Source organism: Oncorhynchus gorbuscha, linkage group LG10 (genome assembly GCF_021184085.1).
Source record: "Oncorhynchus gorbuscha isolate QuinsamMale2020 ecotype Even-year linkage group LG10, OgorEven_v1.0, whole genome shotgun sequence".
NCBI classification, from domain to species: domain Eukaryota; kingdom Metazoa; phylum Chordata; class Actinopteri; order Salmoniformes; family Salmonidae; genus Oncorhynchus; species Oncorhynchus gorbuscha.
Window position 1 is genome coordinate 1,872,619 of NC_060182.1, and position 23,156 is coordinate 1,895,774.

The 23,156-nt window shown below is 50.7% G+C and overlaps 1 protein-coding gene across 2 annotated transcripts in view; it reads left to right on the forward strand.

The window, feature by feature from the left end:
• LOC124045447 (ubiquitin-like modifier-activating enzyme 1) overlaps positions 1-23,156 on the forward strand; it is a 63,544-nt gene that overhangs the window by 11,262 nt on the left and 29,126 nt on the right. For both annotated transcript variants that reach the window (XM_046364738.1, XM_046364739.1), the window contains exons 4-12: positions 1,569-1,737; positions 3,104-3,238; positions 6,168-6,365; positions 8,323-8,455; positions 14,381-14,478; positions 14,968-15,114; positions 19,509-19,685; positions 22,483-22,593; positions 22,886-23,103. In XM_046364738.1, coding sequence (XP_046220694.1) covers positions 1,569-1,737; positions 3,104-3,238; positions 6,168-6,365; positions 8,323-8,455; positions 14,381-14,478; positions 14,968-15,114; positions 19,509-19,685; positions 22,483-22,593; positions 22,886-23,103 — 1,386 coding nt within the window. The remainder of the gene's footprint in view (positions 1-1,568; positions 1,738-3,103; positions 3,239-6,167; positions 6,366-8,322; positions 8,456-14,380; positions 14,479-14,967; positions 15,115-19,508; positions 19,686-22,482; positions 22,594-22,885; positions 23,104-23,156) is intronic.

Consider the following 23,156-nt stretch of genomic DNA (forward strand, 5'->3'; position numbering starts at 1 on the left):
AAATAAAATATAAAACATGCCTTACCTTTGATGAGCTTCTTTTGTTGGCACTCCAATATGTCCCATAAACATCACAATTGGTCCTTTTGTTTGATTAATTCCGTCCATATATATCCAAAATGTCCATTTATTTGGTGCGTTTGATCCAGAATAAAACAGCTTCCAGATTGCGCAACGTCACTACAAAATATCTCAAAAGTTGCCTGTAAACTTTGCCAAAACATTTCAAACTACTTTTGTATTACAACTTCAGGTATTTTTAAACGTTGGTAATCGATCAAATTGAAGACTGGTCTATCTGTTTTCAATAGAGGACGAGAGGAAACTAACGCTACTTTTCAAGTCTTGCGCAACTCTCAACAGTGTTACGCAGTTCCTAGATGGCCGTACTTCTTCAGTGCACAAATTAATAACCTCAACCAAATTCCAAAGACTGGTGACATCCAGTGGAAGTGGTAGGAACTGAAAACAAGTTCCTAAGAAATATAGTTTCCCAATGAGAATTCAGTGAACAAAAAGAGACCTCAATAAAAATGTAAAATAAATTCTGAACGGTTAGTCCTCTGGGTTTTTCCTGGTACATAAGTTCTGTTATACTCACAGACATGATTCAAACAGTTTTAGACACTTCAGAGTGTTTCTATCCAAATCTACTAATAATATGCATATCTTATATTCTTGGCATGCGTAGCAGGAAGTTGAAATTGAGCACGCTATTTATCCAAAAGTGAAAATGCTGCCCCCTATACCATAAGAAGTTGAGCAATGAATTTGAATTCGCTCTCGTTGGACTTCGGCTGCATATTTTCGTCAAATCCTAAAATTATGTGAAGCCACTCCCATTTTCTGAAGAGTTGCATTATGGGCCCAAAAAGCATAGAAATAGTGTCCACTGCGTGTGTACTACATATTTTGGAGAATATTGAACAATGTCCGGAAACTTTTGTCATGCTAACCATATCCATACTATATACTCAATTTACTTCACATATAGTACTATACTATATATATTATGATATATATAATATTAGTGTGAGTATTTGAACACAGCTCTGGTCTCTCTCCGTAGAGCTCCAACATCCTGGTCTCAGGTCTGACAGACGGGGTCGTAACAGAACAACATAGCATATCATTACAGCAGTATGTACTGGTATGTTAGTTAGCTACGCTGTCCTTATGAACCACATAGCATATCATTACAGCAGTATGTACTGGTATGTTAGTTAGCTACGCTGTCCTTATGAACCACATAGCATATCATTACAGCAGTATGTACCGGTATGTTAGTTAGCTACGCTGTCCTTATGAACCACATAGCATATCATTACAGCAGTATGTACTGGTATGTTAGTTAGCTACGCTGTCCTTATGAACCACATAGCATATCATTACAGCAGTATGTACTGGTATGTTAGTTAGCTACGCTGTCCTTATGAACCACATAGTATATCATTACAGCAGTATGTACTGGTATGTTAGCTACGCTGTCCTTATGAACCACATAGGTCTGACGTAGTGTTATAGAGGTGTTATGTAGTCTTATAAAGCCTGTATTCTCTCCTCCATAGCTACGTGTTGGGCCATGATGCTATGAAGCGCATGCAGAGCTCCAACATCCTGGTCTCAGGGATGAGAGGGCTGGGCGTGGAGATCGCTAAGAACGTCATCCTAGGAGGAGTGAAGAGTGTTACCCTGCACGACCAGGGACTGGCCGAGTGGAGAGACCTCTCCTCACAGGTACGTGGTGTGTTTGTGGAGCTTCTCTCTGGGCATGCTCGGGGCAAGATGATGTTGTTTGTGGAGCTTCTCTCTGGGCATGCTCGGGGCAAGATGATATTGTTTGGATCATGTTGTTAGTTTCCGTTAGTTCCACCTGAGAAAAGAGGACCTGTCTCTGTCACGACCCTGTCTCTGTCACGACCCTGTCTCTGTCACGACCCTGTCTCTGTCACGACCCTGTCTCTGTCACGACCCTGTCTCTGTCACGACCCTGTCTCTGTCACGACCCTGTCTCTGTCACGACCCTGTCTCTGTCACGACCCTGTCTCTGTCACGACCCTGTCTCTGTCACGACCCCGTCTCTGTCACGACCCCGTCTCTGGCACGACCCCGTCTCTGGCACGACCCCGTCTCTGGCACGACCCCGTGTCTGGCACGACCCCGTGTCTGGCACGACCCTGTCTCTGGCACGACCCTGTCTCTGGCACGACCCTGTCTCTGTCACGACCCTGTCTCTGTCACGACCCTGTCTCTGTCACGACCCCGTCTCTGTCACGACCCCGTCTCTGTCACGACCCCGTCTCTGTCACGACCCCGTCTCTGTCACGACCCCGTCTCTGTCACGACCCCGTCTCTGTCACGACCCCGTCTCTGTCACGACCCCGTCTCTGTCACGACCCCGTCTCTGTCACGACCCCGTCTCTGTCACGACCCCGTCTCTGTCACGACCCCGTCTCTGTCACGACCCCGTCTCTGTCACGACCCCGTCTCTGTCACGACCCCGTCTCTGTCACGACCCCGTCTCTGTCACGACCCCGTCTCTGTCACGACCCCGTCTCTGTCACGACCCCGTCTCTGTCACGACCCCGTCTCTGTCACGACCCCGTCTCTGTCACGACCCCGTCTCTGTCACGACCCCGTCTCTGTCACGACCCCGTCTCTGTCACGACCCCGTCTCTGTCACGACCCCGTCTCTGTCACGACCCCCTCTCTGTCACGACCCCCTCTCTGTCACGACCCCCTCTCTGTCACGACCCCTCTCTGTCACGACCCCCTCTCTGTCACGACCCCCTCTCTGTCACGACCCCCTCTCTGTCACGACCCCCTCTCTGTCACGACCCCCTCTCTGTCAACGACCCCTCTCTGTCACCCACCCCCTCTCTGTCACCCACCCCTCTCTGTCACCCACCCCCTCTCTGTCACCCACCCCTCTCTGTCACCCACCCCCTCTCTGTCACCCACCCCCTCTCTGTCACCCACCCCCTCTCTGTCACCCACCCCCTCTCTGTCACCCACCCCTCTCTGTCACCCACCCCCTCTCTGTCACCCACCCCTCTCTGTCAACCACCCCCTCTCTGTTAACCACCCCCTCTCCTGTCTCCAGTTCTACCTGAGAGAAGAGGACCTGGGGAAGAACAGGGCTGAGGTGTCTCAGACTCGCCTGGCTGAACTCAACAGCTACGTACCAGTAGTGGCCTACACTGAAGCCCTCACCGACGATTACCTGACTCAGTTTCAGGTAAAACTACATTACCCATCTACCCCCTTACCTAGTGAAACTACATTACTCTGAAGCCCTCACTGATGACTACCTGACTCTGTTCCAGGTAGGGTATAAACTACATTACCCATCAACCCCCTTGCCTGGTTAAACTACATTACACTGGAGCCCTTACTGATGACTAGTGTTGCACGGTATACTGACTGTGGTACATTTTGCATACTAAAACTTGAAAAATGGATCCCTACTAGAGTTTATTTTTAGGACTTCTGTCAAATGTGTCTCAGTGATCAAGCCTGTCCATAATCCCAGCCAACCTCTAGCCTGTATTGGGAGTCTGGGCTGTATCATGTTAGCTCCACTAACTCACTGCTAGCCTGGGAGTCTGGGCTGTATCATGTTAGCCCCACTAACTCACTGCTAGCCTGGGAGTCTGGGCTGTATCATGTTAGCTCCACTAACTCACTGCTAGCCTGGGAGTCTGGGCTGTATCATGTTAGCTCCACTAACTCACTGCTAGCCTGGGAGTCTGGGCTGTATCATGTTAGCTCCACTAACTCACTGCTAGCCTGTACTGGGAGTCTGGGCTGCATCATGTTAGCTCCACTAACTCACTGCTAGCCTGGGAGTCTGGGCTGCATCATGTTAGCTCCACTAACTCACTGCTAGCCTGGGAGTCTGGGCTGCATCATGTTAGCTCCACTAACTCACTGCCAGCCTGGGAGTCTGGGCTGTATCATGTTAGATCCACTAACTCACTGTTAGCCTGGGAGTCTGGGCTGTATCATGTTAGCTCCACTAACTCACTGCTAGCCTGGGAGTCTGGGCTGCATCATGTTAGCTCCACTAACTCACTGCTAGCCTGGGAGTCTGGGCTGTATCATGTTAGCTCCACTAACTCACTGCTAGCCTGGGAGTCTGGACTGCATCATGTTAGCTCCACTAACTCACTGCTAGCCTGGGAGTCTGGGCTGTATCATGTTAGCTCCACTAACTCACTGCTAGCCTGGGAGTCTGGGCTGCATCATGTTAGCTCCACTAACTCACTGCTAGCCTGGGAGTCTGGGCTGTATCATGTTAGCTCCACTAACTCACTGTTAGCCTGGGAGTCTGGGCTGTATCATGTTAGCTCCACTAACTCACTGTTAGCCTGGGAGTCTGGGCTGCATCATGTTAGCTCCACTAACTCACTGTTAGCCTGGGAGTCTGGGCTGTATCATGTTAGCTCCACTAACTCACTGTTAGCCTGGGAGTCTGGGCTGTATCATGTTAGCTCCACTAACTCACTGTTAGCCTGGGAGTCTGGGCTGTATCATGTTAGCTCCACTAACTCACTGCTAGCCTGGGAGTCTGGGCTGTATCATATTAGCTCCACTAACTCACTGTTAGCCTGGGAGTCTGGGCTGCATCATGTTAGCTCCACTAACTCACTGCTAGCCTGGGAGTCTGGGCTGTATCATGTTAGCTCCACTAACTCACTGCTAGCCTGGGAGTCTGGACTGCATCATGTTAGCTCCACTAACTCACTGTTAGCCTGGGAGTCTGGGCTGCATCATGTTAGCGCCACTAACTCACTGCTAGCCTGGGAGTCTGGGCTGTATCATATTAGCTCCACTAACTCACTGCTAGCCTGTACTGGGAGTCTGGGCTGTATCATATTAGCTCCACTAACTCACTGCTAGCCTGTACTGGGAGTCTGGGCTGTATCATGTTAGCTCCACTAACTCACTGCTAGCCTGGGAGTCTGGGCTGAATCATGTTAGCTCCACTAACTCACTGCTAGCCTGGGAGTCTGGACTGCATCATGTTAGCTCCACTAACTCACTGTTAGCCTGGGAGTCTGGGCTGCATCATATTAGCTCCACTAACTCACTGCTAGCCTGGGAGTCTGGGCTGTATCATGTTAGCTCCACTAACTCACTGCTAGCCTGGGAGTCTGGGCTGTATCATATTAGCTCCACTAACTCACTGCTAGACTGTACTGGGAGTCTGGGCTGTATCATGTTAGCTCCACTAACTCACTGCTAGCCTGGGAGTCTGGACTGCATCATGTTAGCTCCACTAACTCACTGTTAGCCTGGGAGTCTGGGCTGCATCATATTAGCTCCACTAACTCACTGCTAGCCTGGGAGTCTGGGCTGCATCATATTAGCTCCACTAACTCACTGCTAGCCTGGGAGTCTGGGCTGCATCATGTTAGCTCCAAGTTAACACACTTGAACCCCCATTACTTGGTTAAACTATATTGTCGGAACTAGAAGCACAAGCATTTCGCTACACTCGCATTAACATCTGTTAACCATGTGTATGTGACAAATAAAATTTGATTTGATTTGATGATTTGTATTGGAGCCCGCACCGACTACCTGCCTCCGTTCCAGGTGAGGTTACCTGTTTAGATGCATTACACTGGTACAGGTAATGTCCAGGGGGTGTAGTGTGCATCAAGCGGTCTCACTACAGAAACAGGAGTTCTCACACGGGAACCTGTAGCCGCTAGCTTGTCAGTTGGCGTTTGATGGACCCCGTTGCCACGGTGGCCATGACGACAGTCTGTTCACTCTAATCACCATTACGACAGTCTGTTCACTCTAATCACCATGACGACAGTCTGTTCACTCTAATCACCATGACGACGGTCTGTTCACTCTGATCACCATGACGACAGTCTGTTCACTCTAATCACCATGACGACAGTCTGTTCACTCTAATCACCATGACGACAGTCTGTTCACTCTAATCACCATGACGACAGTCTGTTCACTCTAATCACCATGACGACAGTCTGTTCACTCTAATCACCATGACGACAGTCTGTTCACTCTAATCTACCATATATGGTAGAGACAGATTTTGGACTTTTTTTGTTTGTAATGCAATTTTCTTGTGAATTAATATATATTTTTTCTAAACATTGAATGTGTGATAACATGTCTCTGTGTTGTAGGTTGTGGTCCTGACCAACTCCCCTCTAGAGGAGCAGCAGCGTGTTGGAGACTTCTGTCACTGTAACGGCATCAAGCTGGTGATCGCTGACACACGGGGACTCTTCGGACAGCTCTTCTGTGACTTCGGAGAGGAGATGCTGGTGATCGATACCAACGGAGAGCAGCCTCTCTCTGCTATGATCTCCATGATCACCAAGGTTAGTACCAGGCTGTAACAACAAAATGTGGAGGTTTTTAAGTCTAAATAATCTTTGTTGAATAATTTAAAGGTCAAAATACGACAGAAATTAATGTCATGAATTCAGGGCTTGTGAAATTATACTTAGGAAAAATATAAGCCTTCCACAAATTTGAGACCCACTAATAATTGTATAATTTTATCAAAATACAGGGATGCAAACGAGTCACCTTACGGTGAAATTCGCCGTTTTGAATCCAAAATGGGTGACCTGCGTAATTCCTGTAGATCCGATGAGTAACGTTTGGGAGGGTTGTAATCACTACTGGCTGTAAGCGAACGAGTGATCCGCGTCTGGAGCAATACTCTGCTTTATCCAAGTCTCAGCCAATATACCGGCTGCTTTATCCAAGGCTCAGCCAATATACCGGCTGCTTTATCCAAGGCTCAGCCAATATACCGGCTGCTTTATCCAAGGCTCAGCCAATATACCGGCTGCTTTATCCAAGGCTCAGCCAATATACCGGCTGCTGTATCCAAGGCTCAGCCAATATACCGGCTGCTGTATCCAAGGCTCAGCCAATATACCGGCTGCTGTATCCAAGGCTCAGCCAATATACCGGCTGCTGTATCCAAGGCTCAGCCAATATACCGGCTGCTGTATCCAAGGCTCAGCCAATATACCGGCTGCTGTATCCAAGGCTCAGCCAGAATGCAGCACCCGAGACGACCAACTGACTAGTTACTAAATCAGGGCGCTCTGGAAAAGCAGAGTGGCGCGTCCCCTGAACGGTGACGTTAGGTGAGGAGGTTACAGCAGCGCGTCCCCTGAACAGTAACGGAGAGGTGACGTTAGGTGAGGAGATTACAGCAGGGCGTCCCCTTAACAGTAACGTTAGGTGAGGTTACAGCAGGGCGTCCCCTTAACAGTAACGTTAGGTGAGGAGGTTACAGCAGCGCGTCCCCTGAACGGTAACGGAGAGGTAACGTTAGGTGAGGTTACAGCAGGGCGTCCCCTTAACAGTAACGTTAGGTGAGGAGGTTACAGCAGGGCGTCCCCTGAACGGTAACGTTAGGTGAGGAGGTTACAGCAGGGCGTCCCCTGAACAGTAACGTTAGGTGAGGAGGTTACAGCAGGGCGTCCCCTGAACGGTAACGTTAGGTGAGGAGGTTACAGCAGGGCGTCCCCTGAACGGTAACGGAGAGGTGACGTTAGGTGAGGAGGTTACAGCAGGGCGTCCCCTGAACAGTAACGTTAGGTGAGGAGGTTACAGCAGGGCGTCCCCTGAACGGTATTAGAGAGGTAACGTTAGGTGAGGAGGTTACAGCAGGGCGTCCCCTGAACAGTAACGTTAGGTGAGGAGGTTACAGCAGGGCGTCCCCTGAACGGTATTAGAGAGGTAACGTTAGGTGAGGAGGTTACAGCAGGGCGTCCCCTGAACAGTAACGTTAGGTGAGGAGGATACAGCAGGGCGTCCCCTGAACGGTATTAGAGAGGTGACGTTAGGTGAGGAGGTTACAGCAGGGCGTCCCCTGAACGGTAACGTTAGGTGAGGAGGTTACAGCAGGGCGTCCCCTGAACGGTATTAGAGAGGTAACGTTAGGTGAGGAGGTTACAGCAGGGCGTCCCCTGAACGGTAACGTTAGGTGAGGAGGTTACAGCAGGGCGTCCCCTGAACGGTATTAGAGAGGTGACGTTAGGTGAGGAGGATACAGCAGGGCATCCCCTGAACGGTAACGTTAGGTGAGGAGGTTACAGCAGGGCGTCCCCTGAACGGTAACGTTAGGTGAGGAGGTTACAGCAGGGCGTCCCCTGAACGGTAACGTTAGTTGAGGAGGTTACAGCAGGGCGTCCCCTGAACGGTAACGGAGAGGTATGTGATATGTGATATGTTAATTTTATCATGGAGTGGAGCTGGTAACTTCTGTCCCTGGCTTCCCGTGCTGTGCAGATCTCATCCCTTCTTGTCTGTTAGGATGCAGCAGGCGTGGTGACGTGTTTGGACGAGGCTCGCCACGGGTTTGAGAACGGAGACTCTGTGATCTTCACTGAGGTGCAGGGCATGACGGAGCTCAACGGCTGCCAGCCAATAGAGATCAAGACCCTGGGTGAGTCCTGTCCTATTGCAATACTTAGTATCAACCTAATCAACTGTGTTATTTTGAGATTTTTTGTTTCACGTTATTTTGTACATAATGTTGCTGCTACCGTCTCTTATGACCTAAAAGAGCTTCTGGACGTCAGAACAGCGATTACTCACCTCGAACTGGACAAATATTTTTTTGCTTTATTGAGTCCGACGAAAAGGATTTACTGCTTCCTCGAGACCAGGCTCAAATCCATGACATCCATTCACAAGGCCGCGGGGCCAGCTGGATCACAAGGCCGCGGGGCCAGCTGGATCACAAGGCCGCGGGGCCAGCTGGATCACAAGGCCGCGGGGCCAGCTGGATCACAAGGCCGCGGGGCCAGCTGGATCACAAGGCCGCGGGGCCAGCTGGATCACAAGGCCGCGGGGCCAGCTGGATCACAAGGCCGCGGGGCCAGCTGGATCACAAGGCCGCGGGGCCAGCTGGATCACAAGGCCGCGGGGCCAGCTGGATTACCAGGACGTGTACTCAGGGCACGGAACAACTGTCAAGTGTCAAACTCTCCCTGACGGAGTCTGTAATACCTACATGTTTCAAACAGACGACCATAGTCCCTGTGCCCAAGAACACGAAGGTAACCTGCCTAGATGACTACCGACCCGTAATGCTCACGTCTGTAGCCATGAAATGCTTCGAAAGGCTGGTCATGACTCACATCAACACCATCATCCCGGAAATCCTAGACCCCTTCAATTTGCATACCGCCCCAACAGATCCACAGCTGTTGCAATCTCTATTCCACTCCACACTGCCCTTTCACACCTGGACAAAAGGAACACCTACGTGAGAATGCGAGACACCACCCTCTGGATCCTGAACTTCCTGACGGGCCGCCCCCCAGGTGGTGAGGGTAGTTAGCAGCACATCTGCCATGCTGATCCTCAACACGGGGGCCCCTCAGGGGTGCGTGCTTAGTCCCCTCCTGTACTCTCTGTTCACCGGCGACTGCGTGGCCAAGCACGACTCCCAACACAGCCATTAAGTTTGCTGACGACACAACAGTGGTAGGCCAGATCACCGACAACGATGAGACAACCTATAGGGAGGAGGTCAGAGACCTGGCCGTGTGGTGCCAGGACAACAACCTCTCCCTCAACGTGAGCAAGACAAAGGAGCTGATCGTGGACAACAGGAAGAGGGAGGTCCGAACACGCCCCCATTCTCATCGTTATCTGATGATGTATGACGTGATGGCAACGTCGAATGTCCAGAGTGCCTATTATGATGCTGTAGGCATTCATTGGTTGGTGTTGAAGAAATGTACTGTTTATGTTGAACAATAGCTTTTAGGCAAAACAGTCCAATTTACCAATGGCCCTATGATTTGGCTGGACTGCTCGAACAGTCCTAGCACCAGGCTGCGAATCACAGTCCTAGCACCAGGCTGCGAATCACAGTCCTAGCACCAGGCTGCGAATCACAGTCCTAGCACCAGGCTGCGAATCACAGTCCTAGCACCAGGCTGCGAATCACAGTCCTAGCACCAGGCTGCGAATCACAGTCCTAGCACCAGGCTGCGAATCACAGTCCTAGCACCAGGCTGCGAATCACAGTCCTAGCACCAGGCTGCGAATCACAGTCCTAGCACCAGGCTGCGAATCAGTCCTAGTCCACAGTCCTAGCACCAGGCTGCGAATCACAGTCCTAGCACCAGGCTGCGAATCACAGTCCTAGCACCAGGCTGCGAATCACAGTCCTAGCACCAGGCTGCGAATCACAGTCCTAGCACCAGGCTTGCGAATCACAGTCCTAGCACCAGGCTGCGAATCACAGTCCTAGCACCAGGCTGCGAATCACAGTCCTAGCACCAGGCTGCGAATCAGTCCTAGCACCAGGCTGCGAATCACAGTCCTAGCACCAGGCTGCGAATCACAGTCCTAGCACCAGGCTGCGAATCACAGTCCTAGCACCAGGCTGCGAATCACAGTCCTAGCACCAGGCTGCGAATCACAGTCCTAGCACCAGGCTGCGAATCACAGTCCTAGCACCAGGCTGCGAATCACAGCACTACTGGGACCAGGCTGCGAATCACAGCACTACTGGGACCAGGCTGCGAATCACAGCACTACTGGGACCAGGCTGCGAATCACAGCACTACTGGGACCAGGCTGCGAATCACAGCACTACTGGGACCAGGCTGCGAATCACAGCACTACTGGGACCAGGCTGCGAATCACAGCACTACTGGGACCAGGCTGCGTATCACAGCACTACTGGGACCAGGCTGCGAATCACAGCACTACTGGGACCAGGCTGCGAATCACAGCACTACTGGGACCAGGCTGTGAATCACAGCACTACTGGGACCAGGCTGTGAATCACAGCACTACTGGGACCAGGCTGTGAATCACAGTCCTAGCACCAGGCTGCGAATCACAGCCCTACTGGGACCAGGCTGCGAATCACAGCCCTACTGGGACCAGGCTGCGAATCACAGCCCTACTGGGACCAGGCTGTGAATCACGGCCCTACTGGGACCAGGCTGTGAATCACGGCACTACTGGGACCAGGCTGCGAATCACAGTCCTAGCACCAGGCTGCGAATCACAGTCCTAGCACCAGGCTGCGAATCACAGTCCTAGCACCAGGCTGCGAATCACAGTCCTAGCACCAGGCTGCGAATCACAGTCCTAGCACCAGGCTGCGAATCACAGTCCTAGCACCAGGCTGCGAATCACAGTCCTAGCACCAGGCTGCGAATCACAGTCCTAGCACCAGGCTGCGAATCACAGTCCTAGCACCAGGCTGCGAATCACAGTCCTAGCACCAGGCTGCGAATCACAGTCCTAGCACCAGGCTGCGAATCACAGTCCTAGCACCAGGCTGCGAATCACAGTCCTAGCACCAGGCTGCGAATCACAGTCCTAGCACCAGGCTGCGAATCACAGTCCTAGCACCAGGCTGCGAATCACAGTCCTAGCACCAGGCTGCGAATCACAGTCCTAGCACCAGGCTTGCGAATCAGTCCTAGCACCAGGCTGCGAATCACAGTCCTAGCACCAGGCTGCGAATCACAGTCCTAGCACCAGGCTGCGAATCAGTCCTAGCACCAGGCTGCGAATCACAGTCCTAGCACCAGGCTGCGAATCACAGTCCTAGCACCAGGCTGCGAATCACAGTCCTAGCACCAGGCTGCGAATCACAGTCCTAGCACCAGGCTGCGAATCACAGTCCTAGCACCAGGCTGCGAATCACAGTCCTAGCACCAGGCTGCGAATCACAGCACTACTGGGACCAGGCTGCGAATCACAGCACTACTGGGACCAGGCTGCGAATCACAGCACTACTGGGACCAGGCTGCGAATCACAGCACTACTGGGACCAGGCTGCGTATCACAGCACTACTGGGACCAGGCTGCGAATCACAGCACTACTGGGACCAGGCTGTGAATCACAGCACTACTGGGACCAGGCTGTGAATCACAGCACTACTGGGACCAGGCTGTGTATCACAGCACTACTGGGACCAGGCTGTGTATCACAGCACTACTGGGACCAGGCTGTGAATCACAGCACTACTGGGACCAGGCTGTGAATCACAGTCCTAGCACCAGGCTGCGAATCACAGCCCTACTGGGACCAGGCTGCGAATCACAGCCCTACTGGGACCAGGCTGTGAATCACGGCCCTACTGGGACCAGGCTGTGAATCACGGCACTACTGGGACCAGGCTGCGAATCACAGTCCTAGCACCAGGCTGCGAATCACAGTCCTAGCACCAGGCTGTGAATCAGTCCTAGCACCAGGCTGCGAATCACAGTCCTAGCACCAGGCTGCGAATCACAGTCCTAGCACCAGGCTGCGAATCACAGTCCTAGCACCAGGCTGCGAATCACAGTCCTAGCACCAGGCTGCGAATCACAGTCCTAGCACCAGGCTGCGAATCACAGTCCTAGCACCAGGCTGCGAATCACAGTCCTACTGGGACCAGGCTGCGAATCACAGTCCTAGCACCAGGCTGTGAATCACAGTCCTACTGGGACCAGGCTGTGAATCACAGTCCTAGCACCAGGCTGCGAATCACAGTCCTAGCACCAGGCTGCGAATCACAGCACTACTGGGACCAGGCTGCGAATCACAGCACTACTGGGACCAGGCTGCGAATCACAGCACTACTGGGACCAGGCTGCGAATCACAGCACTACTGGGACCAGGCTGCGAATCACAGCACTACTGGGACCAGGCTGTGTATCACAGCACTACTGGGACCAGGCTGTGAATCACAGCACTACTGGGACCAGGCTGTGAATCACAGCACTACTGGGACCAGGCTGTGAATCACAGCCCTACTGGGACCAGGCTGTGAATCACAGCCCTACTGGGACCAGGCTGTGAATCACAGCACTACTGGGACCAGGCTGTGTATCACAGCACTACTGGGACCAGGCTGTGTATCACAGCACTACTGGGACCAGGCTGTGTATCACAGCACTACTGGGACCAGGCTGTGTATCACAGCACTACTGGGACCAGGCTGTGAATCACAGCACTACTGGGACCAGGCTGTGAATCACAGCACTACTGGGACCAGGCTGTGAATCACAGCACTACTGGGACCAGGCTGTGAATCACAGTCCTAGCACCAGGCTTGTGAATCACAGCACTACTGGGACCAGGCTGTGAATCACAGCACTACTGGGACCAGGCTTGTGAATCACAGCACTACTGGGACCAGGCTGTGAATCACAGCCCTACTGGGACCAGGCTGTGAATCACAGCACTACTGGGACCAGGCTGTGAATCACAGCCCTACTGGGACCAGGCTGTGAATCACAGCACTACTGGGACCAGGCTGTGTATCACAGCACTACTGGGACCAGGCTGTGTATCACAGCACTACTGGGACCAGGCTGCGAATCACAGCACTACTGGGACCAGGCTGCGAATCACAGCCCTACTGGGACCAGGCTGTGAATCACAGCCCTACTGGGACCAGGCTGTGAATCACAGCCCTACTGGGACCAGGCTGTGTATCACAGCACTACTGGGACCAGGCTGTGTATCACGGCACTACTGGGACCAGGCTGTGTATCACGGCACTACTGGGACCAGGCTGTGAATCACGGCACTACTGGGACCAGGCTGTGAATCACGGCACTACTGGGACCAGGCTGTGAATCACGGCACTACTGGGACCAGGCTGTGAATCACGGCACTACTGGGACCAGGCTGTGAATCACGGCACTACTGGGACCAGGCTGTGTATCACGGCACTACTGGGACCAGGCTGTGTATCACGGTACTACTGGGACCAGGCTGTGTATCACGGCACTACTGGGACCAGGCTGTGTATCACAGTACTACTGGGACCAGGCTGTGTATCACAGTACTACTGGGACCAGGCTGTGTATCACAGCACTACTGGGACCAGGCTGTGTATCACAGCACTACTGGGACCAGGCTGTGTATCACAGTACTACTGGGACCAGGCTGTGTATCACAGCACTACTGGGACCAGGCTGTGTATGTCCTATTCTGGAAGAAGTCTTCTGAAGTCAGTACGTTCTCTCTCTCCGTCCCCCTCTCTCTCTCTCTGTCCGTCCCCCTCTCTCTCCATCCCCCTCTCTCTCCATCCCCCTCTCTGTCCCCCTCTCTCTCCATTCCCCTCTCTCTCCATCCCCCTCTCTCTCCGTCCGTCCCCCTCTCTCTCTCCCCCTCTCTCTCTCCGTCCGTCCCCTCTCTCTCCCCCTCTCTCCGTCCGTCCCCCTCTCTCTCTCCCCTCTCTCTCTCCGTCCGTCCCCCTCTCTCTCTCCCCCTCTCTCTCTCCGTCCGTCCCCCTCTCTCTCTCTCTCCGTCCGTCCCCCTCTGTCTCTCTCCGTCCATCCCCCTCTCTCTCTCCCCCTCTCTCTCTCCGTCCGTCCCCCTCACTCTCTCTCCGTCCAGGCCCCTACACCTTCAGTATCTGTGACACCACAGGTTTCTCCGACTACGTCAGGGGGGGCATCGTCTCTCAGGTCAAGATGCCCCAGAAGGTGGCCTTCGTAAGTACCAGACATTGTCCGCATCATGGTGTGATGTTCATGTAGAGGGTGGAATGTGTTGGTTCTCGTTAACCCGTTCTGTTACTGAGATGTGGCAGACAGTTTACTGTCATTAGACCAATGTTTAATGTAGTGGGTACAAGCCTGGTAAAATGTGCAGGTTGCGTAACAGATCAATGGGGGGAAATGTAGTTTCTGACTAACCACGACGTGTAGATTTCACCAGTAACATAATCTCCAACAGTGCATTGTTCACTATTAGTTGCTGGAAGAAATGGGGGGAATGTGGTCTCTGTAGCTCAGTTGGTAGAGCATGGCGCTTGTAACGCCAGGGTAGTGGGTTCGATCCCCGGGACCACCCATACGTAGAATGTATGCACATATGACTGTAAGTCGCTTTGGATAAAAGCGTCTGCTAAATGGCATATATATATATATATATATATAGAAAGGTTGAGTTAATTCGCGTCTCGCCTTCTCTCTCTGTAGAAATCCTTCACCACCTCCATGGCAGAGCCAGAGTTTGTGCTGACAGACTTTGCCAAGTTTGAGCGACCAGGACAGCTTCACCTGGGCTTCCAGGCTCTACACAGCTACCAGAGGAAACACAGCAGGCTTCCCAAGCCCTGGTGCCAGGTACACACACACACACACACCTGTACCTGGGCTTCCAGGCTCTATACAGCTACCAGAGGAAACATAGCAGGCTTCCCAAGCCCTGGTGCCAGGTACACACACACACACACACACACACACACACACCTGTACCTGGGCTTCCAGGCTCTACACAGCTACCAGAGGAAACACAGCAGGCTTCCCAAGCCCTGGTGCCAGGTACACACACACACACACACCTGTACCTGGGCTTCCAGGCTCTACACAGCTACCAGAGGAAACACAGCAGGCTTCCCAAGCCCTGGTGCCAGGTACACACACACACACACACACACACACACACACACACACACACAATGATAATCCCATCAATCAAATCTTGTGAACAAGAATGAATGTGTTCTACTTATTTTCGACTTCCCTGGGGTGCTTCCCCAGCTGCCATTCCAAAAGCACCGGGAAGTTGAAAATACGCTTCCATGCTGTTCCTCTGTACTGGTTTATGGAAGACTACTAGTCTGTACTGGTTTATGGAAGACTACTAGTCTGTACTGGTTTATGGAAGACTACTAGTCTACTGGTTTATGGAAGACGACTAGTCTGTACTGGTTTATGGAAGACGACTAGTCTGTACTGGTTTATGGAAGACGACGAGTCTGTACTGGTTTATGGAAGACTACTAGTCTACTGGTTTATGGAAGACGACTAGTCTACTGGTTTATGGAAGACTACTAGTCTACTGGTTTATGGAAGACTACTAGTCTACTGGTTTATGGAAGACTACTAGTCTGTACTGGTTTATGGAAGACGACTAGTCTGTACTGGTTTATGGAAGACGACTAGTCTACTGGTTTATGGAAGACGACTAGTCTGTACTGGTTTATGGAAGACGACTAGTCTGTACTGGTTTATGGAAGACGACTAGTCTGTACTGGTTTATGGAAGACGACTAGTCTACTGGTTTATGGAAGACGACTAGTCTACTGGTTTATGGAAGACGACTAGTCTACTGGTTTATGGAAGACGACGAGTCTACTGGTTTATGGAAGACTACGAGTCTACTGGTTTATGGAAGACGACTAGTCTACTGGTTTATGGAAGACGACTAGTCTACTGGTTTATGGAAGACGACTAGTCTACTGGTTTATGGAAGACTACCAGTCTGTACTGGTTTATGGAAGACGACTAGTCTGTACTGGTTTATGGAAGACGACTAGTCTGTACTGGTTTATGGAAGACGACTAGTCTGTACTGGTTTATGGAAGACGACTAGTCTACTGGTTTATGGAAGACGACTAGTCTACTGGTTTATGGAAGACGACTAGTCTGTACTGGTTTATGGAAGACGACTAGTCTGTACTGGTTTATGGAAGACGACTAGTCTACTGGTTTATGGAAGACGACTAGTCTACTGGTTTATGGAAGACGACTAGTCTACTGGTTTATGGAAGACGACGAGTCCTACTGGTTTATGGAAGACGACGAGTCTACTGGTTTATGGAAGACGACGAGTCTACTGGTTTATGGAAGACGACGAGTCTACTGGTTTATGGAAGACGACGAGTCTACTGGTTTATGGAAGACGACGAGTCTACTGGTTTATGGAAGACGACGAGTCTTAATTTTAAGGAAGTACGATACTATAAGGCACCACATTACTACAATAACAAACAGATGGTCTTGTAAGTATAAAAGCAAAGGTCATGTTAATCATTTTAAAAAGATGGAAAATGTCACGGAATGGGATTACTGTGGTGTGTGAAGAATCCTCATACTTTAACTTATATGTGGAACAAATCACATTATTCTGGAAACATTATTCTGGAAGCACCTCTAACGGTATGAATCAGGCTGTTTGAGAAGGTTTGAATCCTAAGCTACTGCCTACACATAGTTTGAAGAACAATAGACCAACATAGCTACTGTAGCAGGTCAGCGCTGGGTGCTGGAAAACCCTTGGTGGAGCATGGGTGGAGTAGGCGTTGTGGTTCTCGTGAATTTCCATTTTTTTTTTTGTGTGTGCTTTTACCTCGTGTTGGAGGAAACACTGTTCAGCTTGTAGGCACCCGGCCCGCCACAAGGAGTCACTAAAGCGCAGTGGGACAAGGCCAAACCCCTCCCAACCCGAAGGCAGGTTTATGCCCATAAAATGGGTCCGTTTGTTCTGACATGTCTATCTGAGAGAGAGGGAAAACAAGATCAGCCATGCTGCTGCTCCAGACCTGAGCCCTAGGACCGTGCCCCGGGATTACCTGACATGATGGCTCCTTGCTGTCCCCAGTCCACCTGACTGTGCTGCTGCTCCAGTTTCAACTGTTCTGCCTTGTTATTATTCGACCATGCTGGTCATTTATGAACATTTGAACATCTTGGTCATGTTCTGTTATAATCTCTACCCGGCACAGCCAGAAGAGGACTGGCCACCCCACATAGCCTGGTTCCTCTCTAGGTTTCTTCCTAGGTTTTGGCCTTTCTAGGGAGTTTTTCCTAGCCACCGTGCTTTTACACCTGCATTGTTTGCTGTTTGGGGTTTTAGGCTGGGTTTCTGTACAGCACTTTGAGATATCAGCTGATGTACGAAGGGCTATATAAATAAATTTGATTTGATCAGGAAATGTTATTTTATTTATTTTTTAAACATGTATTTAACCCCTTATTTTCGCACTAATGTCTCCATAGGTACTTGGATTCATTTTTTCCCCAACCGGTACCAGGGGGCTTTAGATGAGTCTTGTGAGGCATGTGGGTGTCCTTTAGCAAAACAACCAACGTACGTGTTCATGAACCTCACCTTTCCACAGAGTGGGCATAATGCTGTGTAGCCCAAACTGTTAGACAGAAGTTGGCAAATCGCCTATACCAATTTACAAGTCCTAAGATGCTTATGGGGGGGGGGGGGGGTAGAGCAAAATGGAGTACACAGTCATGTCAATGAGTCTCATCTTTACATAAAGGGTCGTTCTAGTTTGTAGGCCAAACCATTTTCCAGGATGTCTCATGTTCTGACAAACACCGCTCGGTCACCTTTCACCTTTCTGTCGCCACGACGACGGCGGATGCGGTGCATTGACATGCAACCAGTATAAGCTCTGTCAGTACTCTGTCAGTACTCCAATGCAAAAAAACACATATTTCTAGTTTAAACTGACAGATTTTTTCATTATGCTAATTCGGTTTCCGCTGGGGTGCGGACATTGACCTCTGGGTTAAGTCCACTTGAATCAGTGTAGAAGGTGAGAAGACAGGTTAAAGAAGGATTTTTAAGCCTCGAAAAAATTACAGTGGCTTGCAAAAGCATTCACCCCCTTGGCATTTTTCTTGTTTTGTTGCCCTACAACCTGGTATTAAAATAGATTTTGGGGGGGTTTGCCTACCCCTTTGAAGATGCCAAATATTTTTTATTGTGAAACAAACAAAAAAATAAGACAAAACAGAACTTGAGCGTGCATAACTATTCACCCCCCCAAAGTCAATACTTTGTCGAGCTAGCTTTTGCAGCAATTACAGCTGCAAATCTCTTAGGGCATGTCTCTTTAAGATTGGCATATCTAGCAACTGGGATTTTTGCCCATTCTTCAAGGCTCCACTTGTGTACAGCAATCTAAGTAATACCACAGATTCTCAATTGGATTGAAGTATGGGCTTTGACTAGACATGGGCTTTGACTAGACAATTCCAAGACATTTAAATGTTTCCCCTTAAACCACTCAAGTGTTGCTTTAGCAGTATGCTTCGAGTCATTGTCCTGCTGGAAGGTGAACCTCCGTCCCGGTCTCAAATCTCTGGAAGAATGGAACCGTTTTCCCTCAAGAATTTATTTAGCGCCATCCTTCAATTCTGACCAGTTTCCCTGCAGATGAAAAACATGCTGCCACCACCATGCTTCACTGTGGGGATGGTCTCCTCGGGGTGATGAGAGATGTCGGGTTTGCGCCAGACATAGCGTTTTCCTTGATGGCTAAAAAAATCAATTTTTGTCTCAACTGACCAGAGTGCCTTCTCCCACATGTCTTTTGGCAAACACCAAATGTGTTTCTTTTATTATTTTTTTCTTTAAGCAGTGGCTTTTATCTGGCCACTCTTCCGTGAAGCCCAGCTCTGTGGAGTGTACCGCTTAAAGTGGTCCCATGGACAGATACTCCAATCTCAGCTGTAGAGCTCTGCGGCTCCTTCCTGGGTTATCGTTGGTCTCTTTGTTGCCTCTCTGTTTAATGCCCTCCTTGCCTGGTGGGCGGCCCTCTCTTGGCAGGTTTGTTGTGGTGCCATATTCTTTCAAATTTTTCTTCCAAATGACATCCAGCCATCTTGACACAACTGTTGGAAGCATTGTAGTCAACATGGCCAGCATCCCTGTGGAATGTTTTCCACACCTTGTAGTCATGCCTAGCAATGTAATGCTTTGTGGTGTGTTCCAGGCTGATGGAGAGGAGTTGGTGTCCCTGGCTAAAGAGGTTAACTCCAGCCAGACGGGGTCAGCCAAAGTGGAGGAGCTGGATGACAAGCTCATGAAGAAACTGGCCTTCGTCTCCGCTGGCGACCTGGCACCAATCAACGCTTTCATTGGTGGACTGGCCGCACAGGAAGTAATGAAGGTAAGGAGCGGCTCACCATCCTGTCTACTCAAAACTGTCTTTCTGCTCAATATGGTTATACTGTGTGTGTGTGGGTGTGGGTGTGTGTGTGTGTGTGTGTGGGTGGACTTGTGTCCGCTGTATTTTTTATTTACCGGACTCCTATGCATTGGGTGCGTAACCTGATTAGGGTGTCCACCCATGGTGCTCAGAATGACAGAAATCACATTTAGGGGGGCGCTAGGGAGTAGGTCACGTTTATCCGAGCTACTGAAATGTTCATGTTTTACAATGGTGGGGAAAAATGCACTATCGTGGTGCTTGAGTTGTTCCTCACCATTATTAGTTTATTCCTTTTTATTTACCCCCCATTTTATTTTATTTATTGGGCCCAATCTTGTCTCATCGCTGCAACTCCCGAAAGGGAGCGGTGAAGTTGGAGTCATGCGTCCTCCGAAACATGAACCGCCAAAACCGCGCTTCTTAACACCCGCGTGTCGGAGGAAGCACCGTTCAAATGACGCCCCGAAGTCAGCCTGCAGGAGTTGCTAGAGCGCAATGAGTCAGATGGCTGAGGACCTGGGCTCAAGCTCGCCTTTATCGGCCTGAAAGCCCTCGAGACGGCAATGAGCCAGATGGCTGAGGACCTGGGCTCAAGCTCGCCTTTATCGGCCTGAAAGCCCTCGAGACGGCAATGAGTTCAGTTTAGCCATAACAAAGGGGTTAGTTATTGACTCCAAGACATTTCAAGTCTAAATTCAGGCTATAAGACAACAAAATGTGGAAGTCGAGGGCTGTGAAAACTTCCTGGGAACGCTGAGTGTTGTTAGGGTTGTTGTTAGGTGACCGTATGAACGACACACACTGTAGTCATGAGTCTTGAATGTAGTAAACTTCCACGTGACCGTTGAGTCACGGTAATCTCCTCTTATGCATTTTGGACATGCCAACTATACCCAACTCTCTAATGGCCTGGTACTCAGGGCTCTATTGTCCCTCCATCAGGTCCTAATGGCCTGGTACTCAGGGCTCTATTGTCCCTCCATCAGGTCCTAATGGCCTGGTACTCAGGGCTCTATTGTCCCTCCATCAGGTCCTAATGGCCTGGTACTCAGGGCTCTATTGTCCCTCCATCAGGTCCTAATGGCCTGGTACTCAGGGCTCTATTGTCCCTCCATCAGGTCTTAATGGTCTGGTACTCAGGGCTCTATTGTCCCTCCATCAGGTCCTAATGGCCTGGTACTCAGGGCTCTGTCGTCCCTCCATCAGGTCCTAATGGCCTGGTACTCAGGGCTCTGTCGTCCCTCCATCAGATCCTAATGGCCTGGTACTCAGGGCTCTATTGTCCCTCCATCAGGTCCTAATGGCCTGGTACTTAGGGCTCTATCGTCCCTCCATCAGATCCTAATGGCCTGGTACTCAGGGCTCTGTCGTCCCTCCATCAGATCCTAATGGCCTGGTACTCAGGGCTCTATTGTCCCTCCATCAGGTCCTAATGGCCTGGTACTTAGGGCTCTATCGTCCCTCCATCAGATCCTAATGGCCTGGTACTCAGGGCTCTGTCGTCCCTCCATCAGATCCTAATGGCCTGGTACTTAGGGCTCTATCGTCCCTCCATCAGATCCTAATGGCCTGGTACTCAGGGCTCTGTCGTCCCTCCATCAGATCCTAATGGCCTGGTACTTAGGGCTCTATCGTCCCTCCATCAGATCCTAATGGCCTGGTACTCAGGGCTCTGTCGTCCCTCCATCAGATCCTAATGGCCTGGTACTTAGGGCTCTGTCGTCCCTCCATCAGATCCTAATGGCCTGGTACTTAGGGCTCTATCGTCCCTCCATCAGATCCTAATGGCCTGGTACTCAGGGCTCTGTCGTCCCTCCATCAGATCCTAATGGCCTGGTACTTAGGGCTCTGTCGTCCCTCCATCAGATCCTAATGGCCTGGTACTCAGGGCTCTGTCGTCCCTCCATCAGATCCTAATGGCCTGGTACTTAGGGCTCTGTCGTCCCTCCATCAGATCCTAATGGCCTGGTACTTAGGGCTCTATCGTCCCTCCATCAGATCCTAATGGCCTGGTACTCAGGGCTCTGTCGTCCCTCCATCAGATCCTAATGGCCTGGTACTTAGGGCTCTATCGTCCCTCCATCAGATCCTAATGGCCTGGTACTCAGGGCTCTGTCGTCCCTCCATCAGATCCTAATGGCCTGGTACTTAGGGCTCTGTCGTCCCTCCATCAGATCCTAATGGCCTGGTACTTAGGGCTCTATCGTCCCTCCATCAGATCCTAATGGCCTGGTACTCAGGGCTCTGTCGTCCCTCCATCAGATCCTAATGGCCTGGTACTCAGGGCTCTGTCGTCCCTCCATCAGATCCTAATGGCCTGGTACTCAGGGCTCTGTCGTCCCTCCATCAGATCCTAATGGCCTGGTACTCAGGGCTCTGTCGTCCCTGTCTACCGGCAGACTCAAACTAAATATTGAAAAACAACCTAGCATGTGAACACAAAAACTAGCCAAGAAAACCACAGCACAAAGTCTCACTGTACCTTTCAGGTTCATTCAACCAACTTCTACATTTTAATATAACATAACATAATATAATATATGATAATATAACAAATGATACCAGATGCTGTGACCCACCCGTGGGGGCGAACGACATGCCCGCGGGAGGCGGGTGCTAATTTCCCACCCTGTTCATGCCCATAATGCATTAGCTGTTCAGTATTATAACTGTGTGTCCTAGGCGTGTACAGGAATGTTCATGCCCATAATGCATTAGCTGTACAGTATTATAACTGTGTGTGTGTGTGTCCTAGGCATGTACAGGGAAGTTCATGCCCATGATGCAGTGGCTGTATTTTGATGCTCTGGAGTGTCTGTCTGAGGAAGAGGGAGGAGCCATGCTCACTGAGGAGGACTGTGCCCCTGTGAGTACATTTCACACACTCCGACGTCTACCATACTCACACACACCGCCCACCAATATGCACACACCTAACACAAACCCTCACAGGCCAAACACATACAGGCACTACAGGTCTGGCACAAAACACATCATGCCACTATTTCAAGTAGAACTATAAAGGAGAACAGGTAGAAGGCGAGGCTGTAAAGGAGAACAGGTAGAAGGAGAGGCTGTAAAGGAGAACAGGAGAGGCTGTAAAGCCTCACCTTCTACCTGTGGGAAAACGATTAAATGACATCTCTCCCTCTCCCCAGAGGAACAGTCGTTATGACGGCCAGATCGCTGTGTTTGGCTCCCAGCTGCAAGAGGAGTTGGCTAAACAACGTTACTTCCTGGTTGGGGCAGGCGCTATTGGCTGTGAGCTGCTCAAGAACTTTGCCATGATTGGATTGGCTGGCGGTGAGGGTGAGGTCATCGTGACGGACATGGACACCATTGAAAAATCCAACCTCAACAGACAGTTCCTCTTCAGGTGAGAGGGGGTTAAACTAAACCCTTGGAGGGTTTAAATGATGTAACACAAGC